The following is an 18,186-nucleotide window of genomic DNA, read 5'->3' as shown; positions in this document are numbered from 1 at the left end:
CGACGCGGTGTAAAAACGGAGCCCCATCATAAACCGGGGACTGCCTACCACGTTCGTGTCCCCCCCTTCGGCTTCTGCTACCAAACTGCAGGTGTTGCGGCGTGCCTGGCAGCCTTGGTGGCCCCGTGGAGTATGTGTGCAACGCTCACCAATTCGTCTATCTAGAGCATGTCTGCTTCCGTGATTTGTACCCTCATCTCCTGTGGGAGGCGCCGCAGGAAAATTTCCCACAACAAACTGATCTCCCTCCTCTGTCCATTGAGTCGAAGCCCGGCAGCATCAGGAGACCTTGTAGTTTGTCCCAGGCGTCCCTGGGTGATGTGTCCCCCAGGGGCTGGTTCATCAGGTCAAGGGCGCGTTGGGCTCTCTCTGGGACAGGCATGGAGTGTGTGTCAGTGAGTTTCTTTTGTAGGTCTTCGTACTTGACTTTGCCAGCTGCGAGTCCAACCATGGGGTGATTGTGTTGAAGACCTCCTCCTGCAGCGTCGTCATGGTGACGTCTGCTTTGGTTTCCTTGTCCGTGGTTTTAGCTACCCGGAAATGGATGTCTGCCCGCAGGAACCCGGAAATGGACGTCTGCCTGCAGGAACCAGGATGTGGTATTTTGCTGCGAGATGGTGGCAGTTTCATCGCCTGGCTTATTGCTGCCTTCGAGAGGGGTGGGGGCGGGATGCAGAGGATCTGTGTGTCCTGGGAACGACTTTCTACCTCAGTGTGTGACATTTTGCCTCACACCAAAACGCGAAATAAGCGCCATATTTAGTCCGTTAATGGTGTTTGGGGCTTGTCAAAGTCAAAACTATACGCCGTGTGGTTCTGTTAATGACTTCTGAATACGGTCGACATGAATTGTAAAATGGCAGGGCCAAACCGTTCGAGAACGCCAGAACATACCTGAAGAAGGTACGCCTTAATTAGTCTGTTAGTGGCGTGGGTGTTCTCCAAGGAAGGAGCTTTCAGAGGTCTAGACTTTGTTGCCGTATGGTTCCGTTAAAGGCTCCCTGAAGGTAAAGTGGCCGTAGTGAGTCCGTTAATGGCAAAGCCAAAACCGCTGTGTTTACTGTCACTCCTCGGGTCACCAGTTGTGAGGTCATAGAAGACAGAACTTGGTACTGATTGATTTATTAACTGGGCAAAGGTATACATAGCAGCGTGCGGACGGAAACAAGGTTCCCCTACCCCCTGGTCGCTGTGACCCGCATGCTGAGTAAGAGCAGTTTGTGTTTGTTAACAGTCAATCAGATAACAATAACAAGAGACGCAATGTACATACAGGGGTAAAATATATATTGGCGAAAAGGCCCGGAAATTCTACATACAAATATATACATGAGATTCTTGCTGCATTGATAGATGCGATACATGATCGTAATTAATGGGTAAAGAAGACGTATAATTTTTTTACATACCATTACCATCTGAGATGGCTGTAAAAGTTGTAACAGAGGCTATAACATAACTTACAGTTAGAGATTAATAATTAATGGTCGCCACCTGCCATAAACCCAATGAGGCACCTCAGGTGACCCCAGCAAAACAAAGTGCCTTATGGTTGTCTAGTACATGGGCAAGTCCTGTGGGATATGTAACAATACAGACTTGGTCAGGGTTTTCCCAAACACCCAGAATCTTCAGAACCCTCACTTGATCGTTTAACAGTAAGCAATACAGAGTATTTAAAAAGTTTTTCATACCATTATTCCTGTAGTTTGTATTCCTGAACGTACTTGAGATATTAAATTATTCCACAAGAAATTGAATAAAACATAGGGTGATCTTGTTATAAGGGGATTCTTATGTAAATTCTCTAGGTCCTGTTGGCTTAGTATTCCTGATGGAATTTTATGCCTTGTTCATTAAGAGGACAATATTAAATGGTAGCCAGTAGATAGTAGAGCATATTTCCAAATTAACTTTACTAATGCTCTTATTTCAAAATGCAAGCACAATTGCTTCAGGATACTGAAATTGTTTTAACATGGGAATTGAATATTCTGGATTAACATAAAATATGACACTGGTTGCTCTGACATTCTTTACTTTTTTGACTCATTAGCTCCGCTGTGTAGTTTAGGATGGCAAATGGAATTGATGAGTGTAGTGTAGTTCGTATTTGTATCAATTAACTTATTCTGTCGTAAACTTTTTGTATGTCCATTTATGACCCCAGTTTGCCGTAACCTGACGACTGTTGCTATGTACGCCACCTATCACGTTGCTTTGGGTACATACTGATATACTGTATTCTTGAACATAGTGTGTTTGATTATTACAACGATAGTCAGACTTTAGTTATTGCAGATTGCATATTTAACAATGTTTTTCTTCCAGGGGCGGTGTAGTTGGGGGGTGCCGTGAGCGTGGTGAGTAGCAGCGGAGCGTGAGCAGCGTGCAGAATGGCGACAATTGATGGTCGTCCGGCGCAATATGGCGTCACGCTCAAACAACTGCGCGAGCTTATGGAGTGTCGTGGTCACGAGGGTGTGGAGCGCATCCAGCAAGAATATGGCGGCACCCTCGAGATAACGAAGAGGCTCTACTCATCAGCCACGAACGGTAAGAATGAACTTTATGGGTATAAGTAATAATGTCTTGCTTGATACAGTGCACTCATTTTTCAGGATTCAAAGAGTATTGAAAATATCTTACTGCCTAAGGGTTCAGAATTTGTGTGTTATAGTACAGTACTGTTATTCCTGCTTTAGTGGCTAGGAGTAGGTTTGATATTGAGTGTGTTTGGTAGTAATGAGATAATCTCTCTCTCTTGGAGACATATTTTAAAATTTAAGCTGCTCGTAAATATTAATAAACTTTAGCTGATGATTGGTTTTCAAGAAAGTAACCTTAGTAAAAAAGATTGTCAAATTTAGGAGACAAAGATACTATACTTTGTTTGAGGCACATATCAGAGTATTTCCTAATCAGTACTAAAAAACATTTGAAGCATGTGATTATATGTAATAGTTAAAATGGTGCCAATACCTGTGTAATTATTCAAAACTAACAAACATTGATATTGAGGAAGCCTAGAAGGCCATTGGCTTGCAGAAGCAAGCTTCAACAGTAAAGGTACCACACTGGGGGTAGGGCAATTTGACCCTTTCCTTTCCTTGAATGTGGATTCTGACATTAAGAGTAAGTGCCATAGATCATGCTGATTCTTTGGGTAGTTGGTACTGAAATAGACCTTGGGGAGTAAGACTGCGGAATATTCTCCAGCAATGGTGTGTATCGTTACTGCATTATCATTGTTGTGAAAAAGAAAACTATCACTTTGAGTAATGTTGTGTAAAGGCTAACAATCCAGGGAAGCTGCTAAAAAAATAAAAAAACAGTATGCCAATTGATAGAACAGAGGAACAAGCTATGAACTGTTATAAACAGTACTTAGTTTTCTTGCAGCAAAGCCTTGAATTGTCAGATTTTCCATCCTTAAATACAGTATAACCTATACAAAGTCAGTCATTGGGTATGTGAATGGTGCAAGATCATCTGTCAGTAAAATCTTAGTTTTTTATAGTTGACTGATCCATTGTAGATTTTAATTCATGTAGTGAGCAGTTATTCACCAAAAAAGCTACTCTTTTTTTCCTATCATTATTCTTCAGGAAGAAGTCCCCTAATATTGCTAGCTTTCTAGGAATTATACATAATTTCCTCTTTCAAAAAAAAAAGTCAAACTTAGATATTACTGATACAGTCCTATGCAGATGATGTTATAAAGTCAGGACAGTTTAAGATGGTGCTCGTAACCAAATGCATATAGCTTGTTGCAACTTTACTGTGCACGTGGTAGAATGAATAACCCCAACCAGAGCAGTGTCTTGCTATGCTATCCCATTTTGTAGACCAAAGTCATGTCACTGATGACAATATAAAACAACTAAGGTCCATAACTGTTCCCTGTGGAAGACCAGGTGAGAAAGGCATAAAGTTGCTAAAAATGTTTATAAAACTGTGACTGGAATTGAGGATGCATGCTCCAAGGTGTAAGTTAAGTTTTATACAGATGAGCTATATATTGGTTAACCAAGGCAAATGCAGTACTAAGATTAACTAGAAAAAGTCTTTACTAGGTAGTACTTTGTCAAGGTTTGTCTTGACATCGTGTTTCTGTCACACTTAAAGAGGTATTGTCATTGCAGCTCCTCCTATATGATGGTACGTAATGAGTCAGATTTAAAATGCTTCACAAGTATTATAAGTGTCTAGATTCAATGTGCAGTTATCATATTAGCAGTTGAAGATCAACTTTTCAGTAATCTTAACAAGCACTAGATTAGGTGTTGGACAGTAACAATTTCAGGTGGAACTTTACAGTCTTTTGGAAAAACCCCATTTTCAATACAGTTCTCATTTATATGAATAAATACTGCACATTAAAAAAAGTGAAGGGAAAGTCTCCTTTGTGGCAAATAGAACATTTTAAACCTAAGTAAAAAAGAAAAAGATTAAGAATAAATAACAGACACTATTAAGGTAGACCCAGGCTTAGTGCCCAGTAGAAGGTTAAATTGTGCTTTGGTATTGATAGATAATTTCCTTTGATGTCAAGTTTCTAAACTTATTTAAAGAAAGGAATTTAAAAATACCAACTGTCGGAAACTTGAATTCAGGATAGTGGTAAGAAGTACTGTACTATATTTGTGTGTTATAAAGGTGTAGACTAATTTGCTCAGACCAGAAAGGGTTAAGCTTATGAGATTACAGGAAGTTTAAAGCTTGTAGTTGAAGTAGAATTGTGACTTGTGCAGAGAGATATTGCTTTCTGGTATTTTGTCAACTTGAGAAAAGCCAAGTACACTTAGGTAGACATGTTTGCAAGCATGTACTTCAATTCATATTACATATTATATTGTACATCCTAAAATTTTGTTTTAACAGTTTAGAATGATTTGCTTTTCTTAATGTGTTAAATAATTCTTATACAGCAAGAAGTTATCTTTCAAGATGTAAAGTTTCTTGTACTTGATGATATTTCAGGTAAACTTTTCTGGAATTAAATTATATAAAACTGATTTTTTATAAGGTAGATACATCTAGCAACCTTACCTCAGGGGAAATGCAATGTATTCTCTCTCTCTCTCTCTCAAAACTGAAACTTTTGTATTTTCAAGCCTAGCTGATGGCATTTTTCTGCTGATTTCAGGACTGACAGGAAATGCAAGCGATTTAGAACACCGAAGACAAACGTTTGGTTCGAATGTTATTCCGCCTAAGCCTCCAAAAACATTCCTAACACTAGTATGGGAAGCATTACAAGATGTCACCCTTATTATCCTCCAAGTCGCAGCAGTGGTTTCTCTATGCCTATCCTTTTACAAACCACCGTCAGATGAATCAGGAGGTCAGTACAGTATTTGTCTTGTTTAGATCTGTAACTTAGTAAAAATGACCTTTGTGTTAACTAAGTTCTGTGAATCTGTCTGCCTCTCTGTCTCTCCCTGTCCCTATACTGTATATATATTAGATTAGTGAGTTAATGTAATGAATCTTTATTGCATATTTTCATATGTTTGTAGCTGATTTGCACAATGTGCATAACATTGTGCCAGTTAGCTAGAGACATACGAATATTTTCTATTTGACCAATTCCCCTATTTTTGTGCATTAATTTCTGTCATTTAGTTTTAACAAGCAGATTAATGTGTTTGTGTGGATAATTCTTAGCTGTGACGAAAATAAAAAAAATTCAAGAATTTATTTCATGTTTTTGTGCAAATTCTAGTCTACATTGCCTTTAGCACTGTGATTTAGCAGAATAGACGTCTTTCCTTCTTGTCCTCTGCTTTTGCAAATTAATAACAAAGTGATTAGTGTTCATGGAAGTACCAAAAATAATTTTACTTCATAGCCACTTTCTTCATGTTCCAGTTTTTAAAATCTGCTTTTTTTCAGTACTTACTTCTGTTTACTAACTCTGGTGTCATTATAGGGTGGCTCACATCAGTAGTTAACTATGATTCAGTGAGTAGATGGAAGGTTGAACAATTACTAACAGTCTAACTGTATGTACTATTAAGACTCTAACTGTATGTACTGTTCTTGTTTTGCATGCTTCTCTTTGCTACCATCACCGACTACCGCAGGACCTGAAGGTGAGTGCCAATTACAGAGTGCGTTTGTGGTGTATTCATTGATGAAGCTGGCTGTGCAGCCTCCTCAAACCTCATGAATTATATACTAATTTCAGTATGATATGAGTGATCATAACATATTTTACCTTTTTGTTATTGTTACTTATACTGTGGTGTCTTTTTATTAGTGCAGACAGCTTTTTGTTGTTTATATGAATTTGGCATTCTACTTTCATGACCAATGGCGTTTAGAGGGATATTCTGGTGAAGGTAACTAGGAAAGAGAGAGTAAATCGAAATGCATATTCTGTATACTGTAATTTAGTTCCTTTTCCTTTCCTTCTCATTATTCCTTAATTTGCTTCTTCCTCTCCCACATCCTCTTTCCACTTGCCCCTCTTCCTTTTCCACCTTCAGGAGCAGCTTACTATTGGGTACAGTGTAAATTCCCTCAAACAGCCCTTCCTTCCCCTCCACTCCAACACTGGTCTAATTGCCATTATTACCACTACTACTGTTACTTTTAACTGTTTCTGCTGAGGATTAAATGCAAATGATCTGATGATATGATGGCATGAATACAGACTAGTAAGTTGTCAGTCTTTTTTTATATATGTAACTCCCTTTAGGTGTTCTCATCACATTGAAGCATTGTAACATTATTTCACTGTTGCTTCCACTGTTCTTAGCGTTAGGTTTTTATGTGTATGCAATGGTAATTAAGGGCTGCAATGAACTAGACATGTAAGGAAATTCATTTAGAAATAATGAAGATTGGATTCAGCCATTTATTGTTTTGTACGGTAGTCTATTTAAAGGCTTAAATTAATTTGACTGTGGTGAAGGTTCAATATATATTTTATGTATTTGCAGACCATGTAGCCGATTAACTGGGTTGTAAAATTATTCTAGAAGTCATTTATTATGTTTTTAATGCTGAACTGTTTGTGAGATAGATTGTGGCATTAGGCCAGTCATTTGTAGTCAAAATCAGGTTTGTACATGTAGTGGTCTTAGAGTGAGGTTTTCAGGGTTAGTTTAATGCTCGCTTTTCTGTGTGAGTGACAAGACAAGAAAAGGAAGACAGTTGCAGACAGTCAGGCATAAAGTATTTTAAGGCTTGTTTAGTGTTAAAATTTTAGGATGATTAGGTACGAAGTGTTTTTATTTCCTTGGCTAGAACTGCTTTTGGTTCCTAGGACATGTTTCTTTGGTGTATACTTTAAGTAAGAATAGGCACAAACAACAGAGCAAGACATCAGACTCAGAATTTCAAAACCATAGCTTTTACAGATTTATTATTGGGTTCATGGGCTTCAGAGTGATGCATTTAATGGGAAGGTAAAATAAACAATTGACTGTAATTTAAGGTACTGTAGCTTTGAGATGATTCCTCATACAGTATAACTTTTATATTCAGTAAGTGTTCATGCATAATTATTATTTCAGATAATTTGCATTTTTATGTAATGAAACCCCCACCTAAAACTTGAGATATCTTTGTGTGTTCTAGCACCATAATGCTTGATGTTAGTACGTATTTGTGCTTGAAGAGAGTCCAGTTCTTACAGTCTGGGTTCAGGATGTTTAATTCCACACCTCTAAGATCTAGCTATTCTCTTAATATAATTACTTTATTTTTACCATATTTTCTATTGTTATTATGGAATAATTTATTGTTGTTGTTGCTGTTTTTATCATTGGTAAATTGAATATTTTCCCTTTATGTTTTGTTATTTAGAAGACCATCATTCACGTAGCCTTTTGCTAGTAATAATTTTCCTAAAGATTACCTCTGAACATTAAACTGATATTTAAATCCTGTACTTATTAATTTATCTAATTTTATGTAGCACAAATGGTACTTATATATTTAGTAATTATAATTAGTAATTAAGCCAATGATGGTCAACGTTTACCACTATCATTATATTAGCTATAAAGTTACATAATTGCTAGCTTTATCTCAAAGTATTGTGGTAGTAGTTGTTAATGTTTAATTCACTGGGATCTCCATATAGAAAATATGCTTTGCTTTTTATGTTGGTTGTTCATTTATTAAACAGTGATGGCACATATTTTTAAAGCATGAAAGGAGTGTAAATTAACTTCATTAGTGTATAATGAGTAAGAATGGTACCATACTTAGGTATACATATATTGCCCTAAAAAAGTCTGCATATATATATATGTATAGTATATATATATATTTATATGCTCTGTTAGACTTACAGTATTTATTCTCTTGTACCCTAGTAAAATTCCAGGATTACATAGTGTTGTTGAAGGCATATTTTATAAATTCTCTGTCCCATACAAATACTGTGAATCAAGTACTTGGAATATGTTAACATTAAAGTTGAAGATACCATATACTGTACAGGCAGTCCACGGTTATTGGCGGGGCTTCTGTTCCGACTGCGTGACGATAAGCGAAAATCAGCGATTTCCAGTGCTTATCGACGCTGATAACCAGGTATCGGTGCCAATGACTGGAGATTGGCGGCTCTTTTAGGTATGTATTGGCGCCAGTACCCCGATTATCGGCGCTGATAAGCGGAAATCAGCACTTATCGGCACCGAAAACTGCTGATTTTCGTTGCTAGACAAACCCTGTAAAACCAGATCACCGATAACCAAGCCCGCCGATAACCGAGGACTGCCAGTACGCGCAAAAAATTATAGCAAAGTTTAAGTACTGTAAAGTCTTCTTTTCGTATAAGGAATATATGTAATTGTAACAAACATAGATACTAAAATATTAAAGCATTCATTACACTGTAATAAATAATATTGTGTGGTATGTACTATGCAGGGAGTATAATTATTGTGTAATATTTATCACAACGTCTGTAAACTGGTGACCATTATTATGAGTTTAAGAGACATACAGCTGGTGGTGAGAAAGGCAACTTGCCCAAATTACGAAATTGCATGACCGTACTGTATGCAAAGTGGGGAATATGGTATTGATTTGATAATAATCAAGTGATGAGATCTTTTGAATTGTACGTAAACTTATGTTTTTTTTATATTATTGAATATCATTTCCACTCAGATACTCAGTTGAAATTCTGTTAAAGTTTGTCATTTGCAGTTAGGGAAGGATGACCTGTTGCTTTAGGTTTTTGAGTTTTTGGATAGGTGTTTATTGATTTATTATATTAATGGTTTAGCAGGCAGGTGAAATAAGCACTAAGATGTATTGGGTCATCAATAGCGATACAGTATATCTTGAATAACCCAGTGACTTTTAAAAATTCCTGATATTTACTAATCAGAAAATAGAGCATCACAGTACTGTTTGTACCTTCATTTTGATACTTTTAATTATGAACTAATCACTGTCACTATAGGATTGCTTTTCCCATAACAACTCGAACAGAAGTTTGAAAAGTGATAGAAAAGTTTTCTGGTAACCAACAAATTTATGCGGTTAAAATTACAGGATTGACTATAAGCAGGTAATCTTTTATATGTTATGTTACAGAAGAGAGTACACCTAAATAAAGGTAGACATCAAGAAGAGCTTTAGGGAGGGTCATTACACATGACATTTAAAAAAAAAGTTATGAACACTTCTGTAAAAATTTAATGTTGTGCTTCAGAAATGAATAAGTTTAAGAGACACATGCAAGTCCATGAAAAGCAATGAAATGAGATGTAGCAGAAAATATTGCGATTACAATCACATCACAGAGAAGAAATGTGAAGACTGCAAATACAACACAGAAAAGAAATTTGAAGATTGCAATTACATTACAGAGAACTTCAAAGCCCTCATAGGTATAGAGAACTAGGGCAGAGACCAAAACTCAGTATAAACGTGGTAGCAGGTGAGTTAATCTTGAAAGCCCTCCCCCTTCCTACAGCAGTTTTACTGATAGATGAGTAAGAAAGGCATAGGTAAACCTAAAGAGCAATTATTTGTATTAGCACGAATGCCAGTGACAGTGCATTTTGTTAGCATACAAGACCAGACTTGATCTATTCCATGCCTACTTTTGCTAATAGAAGTTATATTTCTCAATCTGTGTAATGAGTAAAACACATGTATATTAAATGCTGGCGATATATGGCACATACTGAAATCATTAGACATCTCCAGCGAGCACCGTATTGTCATTGTTATGTCATATGCCTGTAAACCAGGCTGACCAGTGAGAGGACTTGTACTTGAGGAGGCCAACGTTTAAATGTTTAACATACAGGGTTTGTATAGAATACTTGTATGAAAAGGCTTTAGAACGAGGAATAACTTCCAGGAAACATACATGTTTCCACTGCCTAAGTTTTCTGTCTTCTTATTCTATTTTTGTATGTAAATGTTTCTCATCTTAGTTTACTCTCTGATTTTTATTTTTGCACAAATGGGCATTTTATTTTGTGGAAGCTGCTTGTTCAAGTTATGGCCTTTCAGACTAGTTCCATGTGAAAGTATGTTCTTTTTAAGTGACAAAAGTACTAGTAATAGAGAAGTTTAAATAAAGCAAACAAGCTTTCTTCGAATGCTGACTTTCAGTGAAAAGAGATTTAGTTGCTATATATTTAAAAATTATTAAATATAACAAATATTTTTGTAAAGATTTGTGGAGAACAGTACAGCCTTGTACATTTTATGACAGAAAGAAATTATAGAACTTGTGAAAAATTAAGTAAACTGTGTATGTACAAAGTACAAAGCATGGAAACAAAAGTTGTAAAGTTGTAAAAAAATGTAATGCTGCATCTCTAGAAAAACCTTTTTAAACTAAAATATCTTGTAAAGAAATTGTAAGAAAATACAAAGTGAAGAAAGGGTTGAAAAGAATTAGTTAGGAAAATCAGTTGACCAGACTAAGGACTGGTTACCAATGAAAATAATCTGACTACTAATGCTTAAGCTTAATAAATTAAATAAAAACTTCAGTCTAAACCGTGACAGGCAAAAGCTCATTTGCTCATTTTCAGGAAGAGTAGTTTTTGATAAATATACTTATATGAATTTATGAAGTAAATTTATGAAATGGCTATAGGTGGTGTAAACTTGATGTTAAGTAAAATACATTTTGTGGAGAAGATACAACTTTATGTGATGAAAGTTGGTTGATTACAAATTACCTTTAACTGAGGATTTGAGATACTGGTGTGAACAGGCCATATCTATAAGCTTTTAAATGTCATTTGATAAATTTTAGTTTTATTTTGCTGTCTTGATTTAAGATTATTATTGAGATTTCCATAGTTGGTTAATGAAATCGAGTAATTTTTTTGCAATTGTTGGAAATAAAAAACTTGTTTGTATAACTTTACAAATTATTGCCTCAAGAAGGACAGGTCTAGAAGGTCTGACAATCAAAATGTGCTGAGGAGAAAAGCATTTGTGCTTCCAGTTGGAAGAGACTGCAAATTAGTGGGGTATACCTTCACTTCCATGCTTCCATCCAGTTTGTTTCACTGTTGCTTACAATGTCTGTGTGTTTTGTCTTTTGCCTCTTGCCATAGTGTTTGCAGAGTTTGGATAGCCATCCTATATTGTTTTACAACCTTTACAAGATTAGTGAATTTCTTTATATGTTACTCGGTTTGCCATATTTTAAGATTAAAATATGAAGAAAAAATAACCTGGACAAAGCAAAGAGAAGATGAAGTTACATATTTTGAGGATTTTATATTAAGTAATAGTGTGTGTACAGTTTCATAATTTTTCAATATTTTTATAATGTCATGTTTCAGCTAATAGCCCTTATTGACTGTGATCTTCATGATATTTAACTTGTACATGTCAAAGATGTAACAAAAGTTTCAGCTTACATTGGTTAATTAGATGTGCCCAGTAGGGGGTACTGCCACCAGTGCAGCTCACATGGTGCACTGTAGGCATTATTAAAGGTTATTTGCTTGCAGCATTCCTTTGGACCCAAGCAGCACCCACTTTATAGCCTTTTGCTTTACCTCTGTTCCTACTCTCTTGCTTGGCTTCATGCCAAATTTCTTAAATCGATCGGAGGATGAACTCTCTTCACCCTTATCCAGGTATCGTTGCCTCGACCTCATCCTCATCCTTCACTGTCTGGTTCTTAGGCTCTTACTCCTCTCATATCACCACCTGCTTTCTCATGGCATTCCTATCCCAAGATGTGAGTTTGATACATTTACGACGTTTGTCTCAAACCAGTGTGACTGCCATCTTGTTTGCTGCTATTTCTCTGTCAGTTACATACATTGACTGTATTGTGCTTTTGTTGTTTCATGTTCTGGCCTCCATGCTCCCTCCTTCAGTTATTGTATTGTGAGATGAGTGTATTCAACTGTTCGTATTTGAAAAGTAGCAAATACTTTTAAAATAATTGACAATGCATTTCCTTGGGTTGTCCATTTATCATTTTCCTTTGCATCAGTGATGAGTATACAACACTTGGAGCTGAGATGCTATGATGATAATTACCACCACCACTAATCTGAGACACTTGGGCTTACCTCCTCTACCAGGTTTTGGGAATGCCTTAATTGTGGAAAATCTGCTGTGGCCAGCATAACGTTTGTAAAAGGCTTCAATTCCTGTGGTCATCCCCATTTGAATGGCTACCATTGCAGGAAGTGTGGAACTTGTATCTTGCCTGATTATCACACCAAGATTTCTATGGTCTTGATTGGTGGGATAAATTGTAGATTTCAGTGCTTTTTGTTATCGTGGGAAGTCTAGAGCGAAGGAGAACATTAGCATTGCGCTCTCTCAGCCCCAGAATAACCATTGTAGGATGTTTCAGTTGTTCTCCTTTCCTATGGTAGGGACATCACTTCATCTGGAATTTTTTTTTTTTTTTTTTTTACATGTCAGCCTTCTCCTGTAAAGAAGTAGCCCTGGTATTTTTAGACCATGGGTGTTGTGTTCATTCAGACTTTTCCCAGAGAATTTACCTTTGATATTTCTTTGATTACTGGCTCTTCATAACTTTCTTGAAGACTGCTCTACAATGCCAACTTAAATGAATCCTATAGTTCAGGGGAAAGTTTATCCATCACAATAGAGAAGGCCTATCATGTTTCATCTCTGCATTCACTATAGTTGGTGATGAATGTTAACATGACTATACCCATGACACGATGGGCGCTGTAGATTTGGGTCTTTAACCAGTGATGACATGAACTTAACCCCAAACACGTATGTTGAGAATAGTAAATGCAGCACCACTGGAAATCCCGACTAACATGCAAGCACAGGCAATGGTAAATAAATACATTTCACAATTTTACTCACTAATCACCAATGGCAGGTCAAAAACAGTAAACCAGTTTGTGAAAATAAATATCAAGTAAATCAGTGCAGAAAAAACACAATTACTGGGAAGAAGACAAGAAAGATTTGTGCTGTAATATCAGACATTTCAATTACTGAAAATCATTGCTGAAAAATATATCATTTATTGTGATACCAGAAAAAAGCTAAGTTTGGAAATTTAAATGAGCATCCTTAGAATGCAAAAGAGCAATTAAAATTTCACACTTTAGGAAACAAAGGAAAAAAATACTTCCCACATTAGCACCACTGGGAAGTGATGCTGTTGGCCTGGAAGGCAAACAGCAGGTAAACACTTCAGAAATTAACAAAACACTAGTAACTATCAATGGTTAACAAGGTGGGTCACCAAGGTGGCTATTTTTAATGTAGGTGACTCATCCAGAGCTTTAATTTTGACCTCTTCAAAGTCTGTTCAGTCTCGTAAGTTTCCCTACTGCCTGAAACAGTATGTCAGTCACCCCACAAAGGCCATTCACCAGCAGTGTCACCAGTCATCCTCAGTCCAGGGGAGATACTCATATCCTGCTTTACCTTGCACTTCCCAGATGTCATTTCAGTGGGGATCAAATTAGCCCATTCAGCCTACCAGAAGAAGTCATTCCCCTGTCAAGTCACAAGGTAGAGTAGGATGGCATGGATTTGATTTTTCTACCCCCTTAGGTAGTTTATCCTATGATGGGGCTTGTCTCCCTATACATTGAAATGCTTTTATAAGGGTCTTTGATGACCTTTTTACATCTTGCTTGGGAGGAATCCTTCTCCATTGCTTCATTCAATTCTGTCCTGAGTCCTATGCCCATAACAGTGAAGTTCTTAGCTTTTAATACAGAAGCCAAGTTGCTACTGGCAAATGAGGTACTAGTTACAATTTCTTCTTCATGGTGCTGAAGGCTTTCTGAGGATGGTGGCTGATTATCAATTTAAGTCCTTTAAACATATTCCTTTGTTTGATTTATTTCGGGATGGAGGTAGTTAAGTCTGTAAGAATGTCAGTAAGGATAGGGGACTTTTTGGCCCCTGTGTCTGCAGGATGCTTACTTCTGCACCTCTGTCTTGAGGACATTCCTGTGATTCTTGTGGGATGAGAAAGTTAACCAGTGTCACATCTTCTGATTTAGCCTAATAACAGTATCACACTCCAAAGGAACTTGTTTGACCTTCTGTAGGCAGATTCAGAAAGAAGTAATGGCTGTCTGATAATTCTGTAGATGTCCTTGCCTGACAGCTATATCTTAGGAAGTTTTGAGCCAACAACCAGTGGACTTAGATCAACTGGTGATTCACAGATGCTTCATAATTTTGTTTTAACTTTAGCCCTCCAACTCTTGGTTTGTAGTGTGTGTTCGTGTGTGGATATCCAAGTCCCCATAACAGAAGAAATATTACTAGATATTTGGCAGTTTAGAGATAAGACTCATCTGTGACATGGGGTTCATTTGGATCTGCCAGATCTCAAGAATCAGTGTCACTGATTCATGGCTGATGTATTCATCACTCAATCTTTGAGCAAGGGGTCCTTGGTCTTGAGATGAGCAGCTCCCTCACATCATCTTTTTACCACTTGAGGCTATTTTTCTAGGCCTCTAATCATTCCTGACATTTTGGAGTAAAGGACAGCAGTTGGATTTATGTCTCACATTATGACTGCCATTGCTTACTTGAAGAACCAAAGGGATACCCAGTTGGTGTTGCTTTGTCGGTTGGTCATGGAAATGTTTGTGTGAGCAGAGAAGGTTGTTAATTTCTTGTCCAGATTCATAATTGGAGCACAGGACATGTTCACCAATGCATTAAGCACAATTAACAAGTGCCACCTGTTGCAGCTGCATGGAGAACAGACATTATAATAAAGTCATGGGACTATGTGGCTTGCTCAGGCAAATCCTAGTCATATGCATTGATGAAAACCAGGATGCCTCTCTGTACACTACTCTAGCCCTAGTAGCTGGGGTTCACTGAATATATGGATCTGTTCATTGACAAGTTTAAGTTTCTGCCTCTTTGGAGACAGGATCTGAAGCAGCCACACTTTCACAGTTTGGCAGTAAGTGCTGACAGTATATTCTTATAATTATTTATCTGCAATTAAGGGTTGTCAAGCTGTTCCTTCTTGTGTCTTCATTCATCATGGCCTGCATTTGGGTGACAATATACATACTGTATAGATATTTCAGACTTTTCTTAGAAATTTTGATTAGTCTGTCAAGACCTTCTTACTTGAATCCTCTCTTTTCAGCCAGGCTATTATTCTTGTTTTCCTTCTCATTCTGGCCTCCGTGAGTTGTTTTGGCAAATTCATTGCTTTGTCTGGGATTGTAACCCATTGAAGAACTGACCATCTGTTTGGCTGTCCTTTATTCCAGTTTTTATTTTTTTTACTAAGCTCAATCAACCAGTGCCCATATGACGACATGTCTCATTATTATTCCTGCCTTGGCCACAACTTTGCATAGTGATGACCTTTATCTTTGCCGGGCAACTAGACTTTATCTTTTTACTGGGAATTTTGGTCTCCATTCTCAGGACTTTCACCATTTATAGGCCACAGAAGAAAAAAAAATTCCAAGCATACCCTCTTCCTGGCTTCACCAGATTAAAGCAAGAGCATATTCTTAGTTGCAACTAAAAATTAAAGCACGTAAGGTGCAGGCCTTCTCCTCGTATTGGGCTGCGAAGTAATGTTGGAAGCTTCCTACCATTCTTCAAGCAGAAACTTGTAGATGTTACTCTTTTTAAATTCTGTACCATTAGGCATTCCAAGACAGAGTTTATAACAATCAGAATTTATTTAGATGAATAAACTGATGATAAAAAGAAAATGAATTTAAAGAAATGCAATATATGCAAATGAAATCTTAAAAATCTCAAAGTTCAGAAACAAAGAATGATTGCATCAGAGCATTCTTTTAACAAAAAGCAAAATTTATTACTCACAGACGTAAAATTTAGCCACTTGGGGGCAAGCCAGTCTAAATCTATACCAGTCCCAAGCCTGGGTAAATAGGAAAGGTTGGAGTGGGGATAAGATTTGAGCCCATCAGGGGATCAACAAGTTTTAAAGTGTCAAAGAAAAGTCAAGATTCAAGATTAAGATGGCTTGTGTACCTGATTAGGAAAGCCTGAAAGAAGATGGAGAGATTTCATTCAAGAAGACATGAGAGGCAAAGGAATAGATGAAAATAGGATAAGATAGAAACACCTAGAAAGGCTCAATGAAAACAATGACCCCGACTAGAGTTTGAGATTACTTATAGACAAAATGCGGTTAACAAAGGAACACTGTAACATTAAAAATGAATAATGGATAAATGAAATTAAATGATGTGGCAATAAGCGACAAAATAGTTAGTTGGGAGAGAAGCAGCAAGTTGGTGTCAATGCTGCTGACCCACAGTAAAATTAAGGTAAACTGGCTCTCTCTTGCAAGATAGAGTTTATATGCAGTGAATCTTTGTTTAGTAGGTAAAATATAAAATGTTAAAGTATTGGTGAATAAATTGGAAATTAAAAACTTTCAAAGTATTGAATTTAATGGTTAAACCACTATCCATCAAAATATTGAAATGAAGGGTTAAACCACTATCCATTAGATGAACTAGTAGATTGTGACACTCCTTCTTGTTCGTTCTGATATAATTAGTAATAGTTAATAACTATGAGAGGAACGATTATGTTTTAAAAGTAAATCATACTGGTAGGATTATATTTTAAATGATCAAACATTGATAAGTTGCAGGTTTCCATAAAATAGCTGGCCCATAATGTGAATACATAAAGTAGAGAGAAAAAATAGCAAATAAATAAATAAGGGATAAAATGACACAAATAACATGTCGCAACAGCTGAAGTAGAAGGCAGAAAAATGAATGTAAGAGTGGATGTATTTTAAAAATGGATGTTACAGGTTGAATACTACTCATTAATCATTTGCACAGGTAAAACTTTGAGGAAGCGTATATCTTGATGATTGTTTTTCCTTTGTATAAGGGGAAAGATGACAAAGCAAGTGTAAAAAATACGAGACAGTTTCTTGTATATCCTGAGATCTTTATGGTAGGGGGTATGTTTGAAAAGGGCCAACTGAGAGCAGAAGGATTCATAGAGAGGGGCATTTTAGGTTTAGAAGATTAAGATGGCACTTATATAAGGTGTTTCTCATGAAACAATCTTCAAAAGTCTTGATAGCAAAGGGGAAAATTTAAATAGCTACATTAAAGATGTGATGCAGAGAAGGATGAAGGTGATTTATTGAGGAAGATATTGTTTGTTGTTGATAGTGAAGAAAAGCTACAGACTGGTGAAAGAATGTGCTAAAAATGAGAATAAATAAGAGTAGTTAAGCAAATGAAAGTAAACTAGAAAACATAGTACAGTCCAGCCTCTTACATCCAGGAACCTTGGGACCAGGCCACTGCCAGACCACAGAAAATCCTGGAATATAGAATGCACCCTTAAAAAATTAAGCCCCGTTGGAAACATATTCTTGCAAGTTAATCCCACATACAAACAGCATAGTTGCTGACTTAGCCTAGTACTTGGCTAAGTTCTGACACCGATTTTTATAATTTTATTGCTCATATGTTTTGACTTTATCATTTTATAACTTCATACTGTATATTTTCTTTTAAAATGAGGTACTTTATTAAACACATTTAGCCTACATTCCCGAGTTAACCTAGCCATAAGTCAACTACGTAACTTTTCTCAGAATCTGCAGAATATTATCGGTGACTTTCATCTCCTAAATTTACTATCTTCATAATTATCGCTATTAGTTTCTTTGTCATTTATTTTGACTGTAGAGGGGAATGAAATGACAAAAAGACA

General features: G+C 36.7%; 1 protein-coding gene across 50 annotated transcripts in view; it reads left to right on the top strand.

Annotated features, from left to right (window-relative positions):
- PMCA (plasma membrane calcium-transporting ATPase 3) overlaps positions 1-18,186 on the top strand; it is a 476,515-nt gene that overhangs the window by 354,027 nt on the left and 104,302 nt on the right. For all 50 annotated transcript variants that reach the window (XR_010853417.1, XR_010853401.1, XR_010853416.1 and 47 more), the window contains 2 exons: positions 2,332-2,556; positions 5,150-5,347. Coding sequence is in view for 30 of the 50 variants with exons in the window: in XM_067105915.1 (XP_066962016.1) it covers positions 2,397-2,556; positions 5,150-5,347 (358 nt within the window). In the remaining 20 variants the exon portion in view is untranslated. The remainder of the gene's footprint in view (positions 1-2,331; positions 2,557-5,149; positions 5,348-18,186) is intronic.

The sequence above is a fragment of the Macrobrachium rosenbergii genome, chromosome 6 (assembly GCF_040412425.1).
Source record: "Macrobrachium rosenbergii isolate ZJJX-2024 chromosome 6, ASM4041242v1, whole genome shotgun sequence".
In the NCBI taxonomy this organism is placed as follows: Eukaryota; Metazoa; Arthropoda; class Malacostraca; order Decapoda; family Palaemonidae; genus Macrobrachium; species Macrobrachium rosenbergii.
Note: the sequence above shows the minus strand (reverse complement) of the source record. Positions and strands in the feature narration are given on the sequence as shown.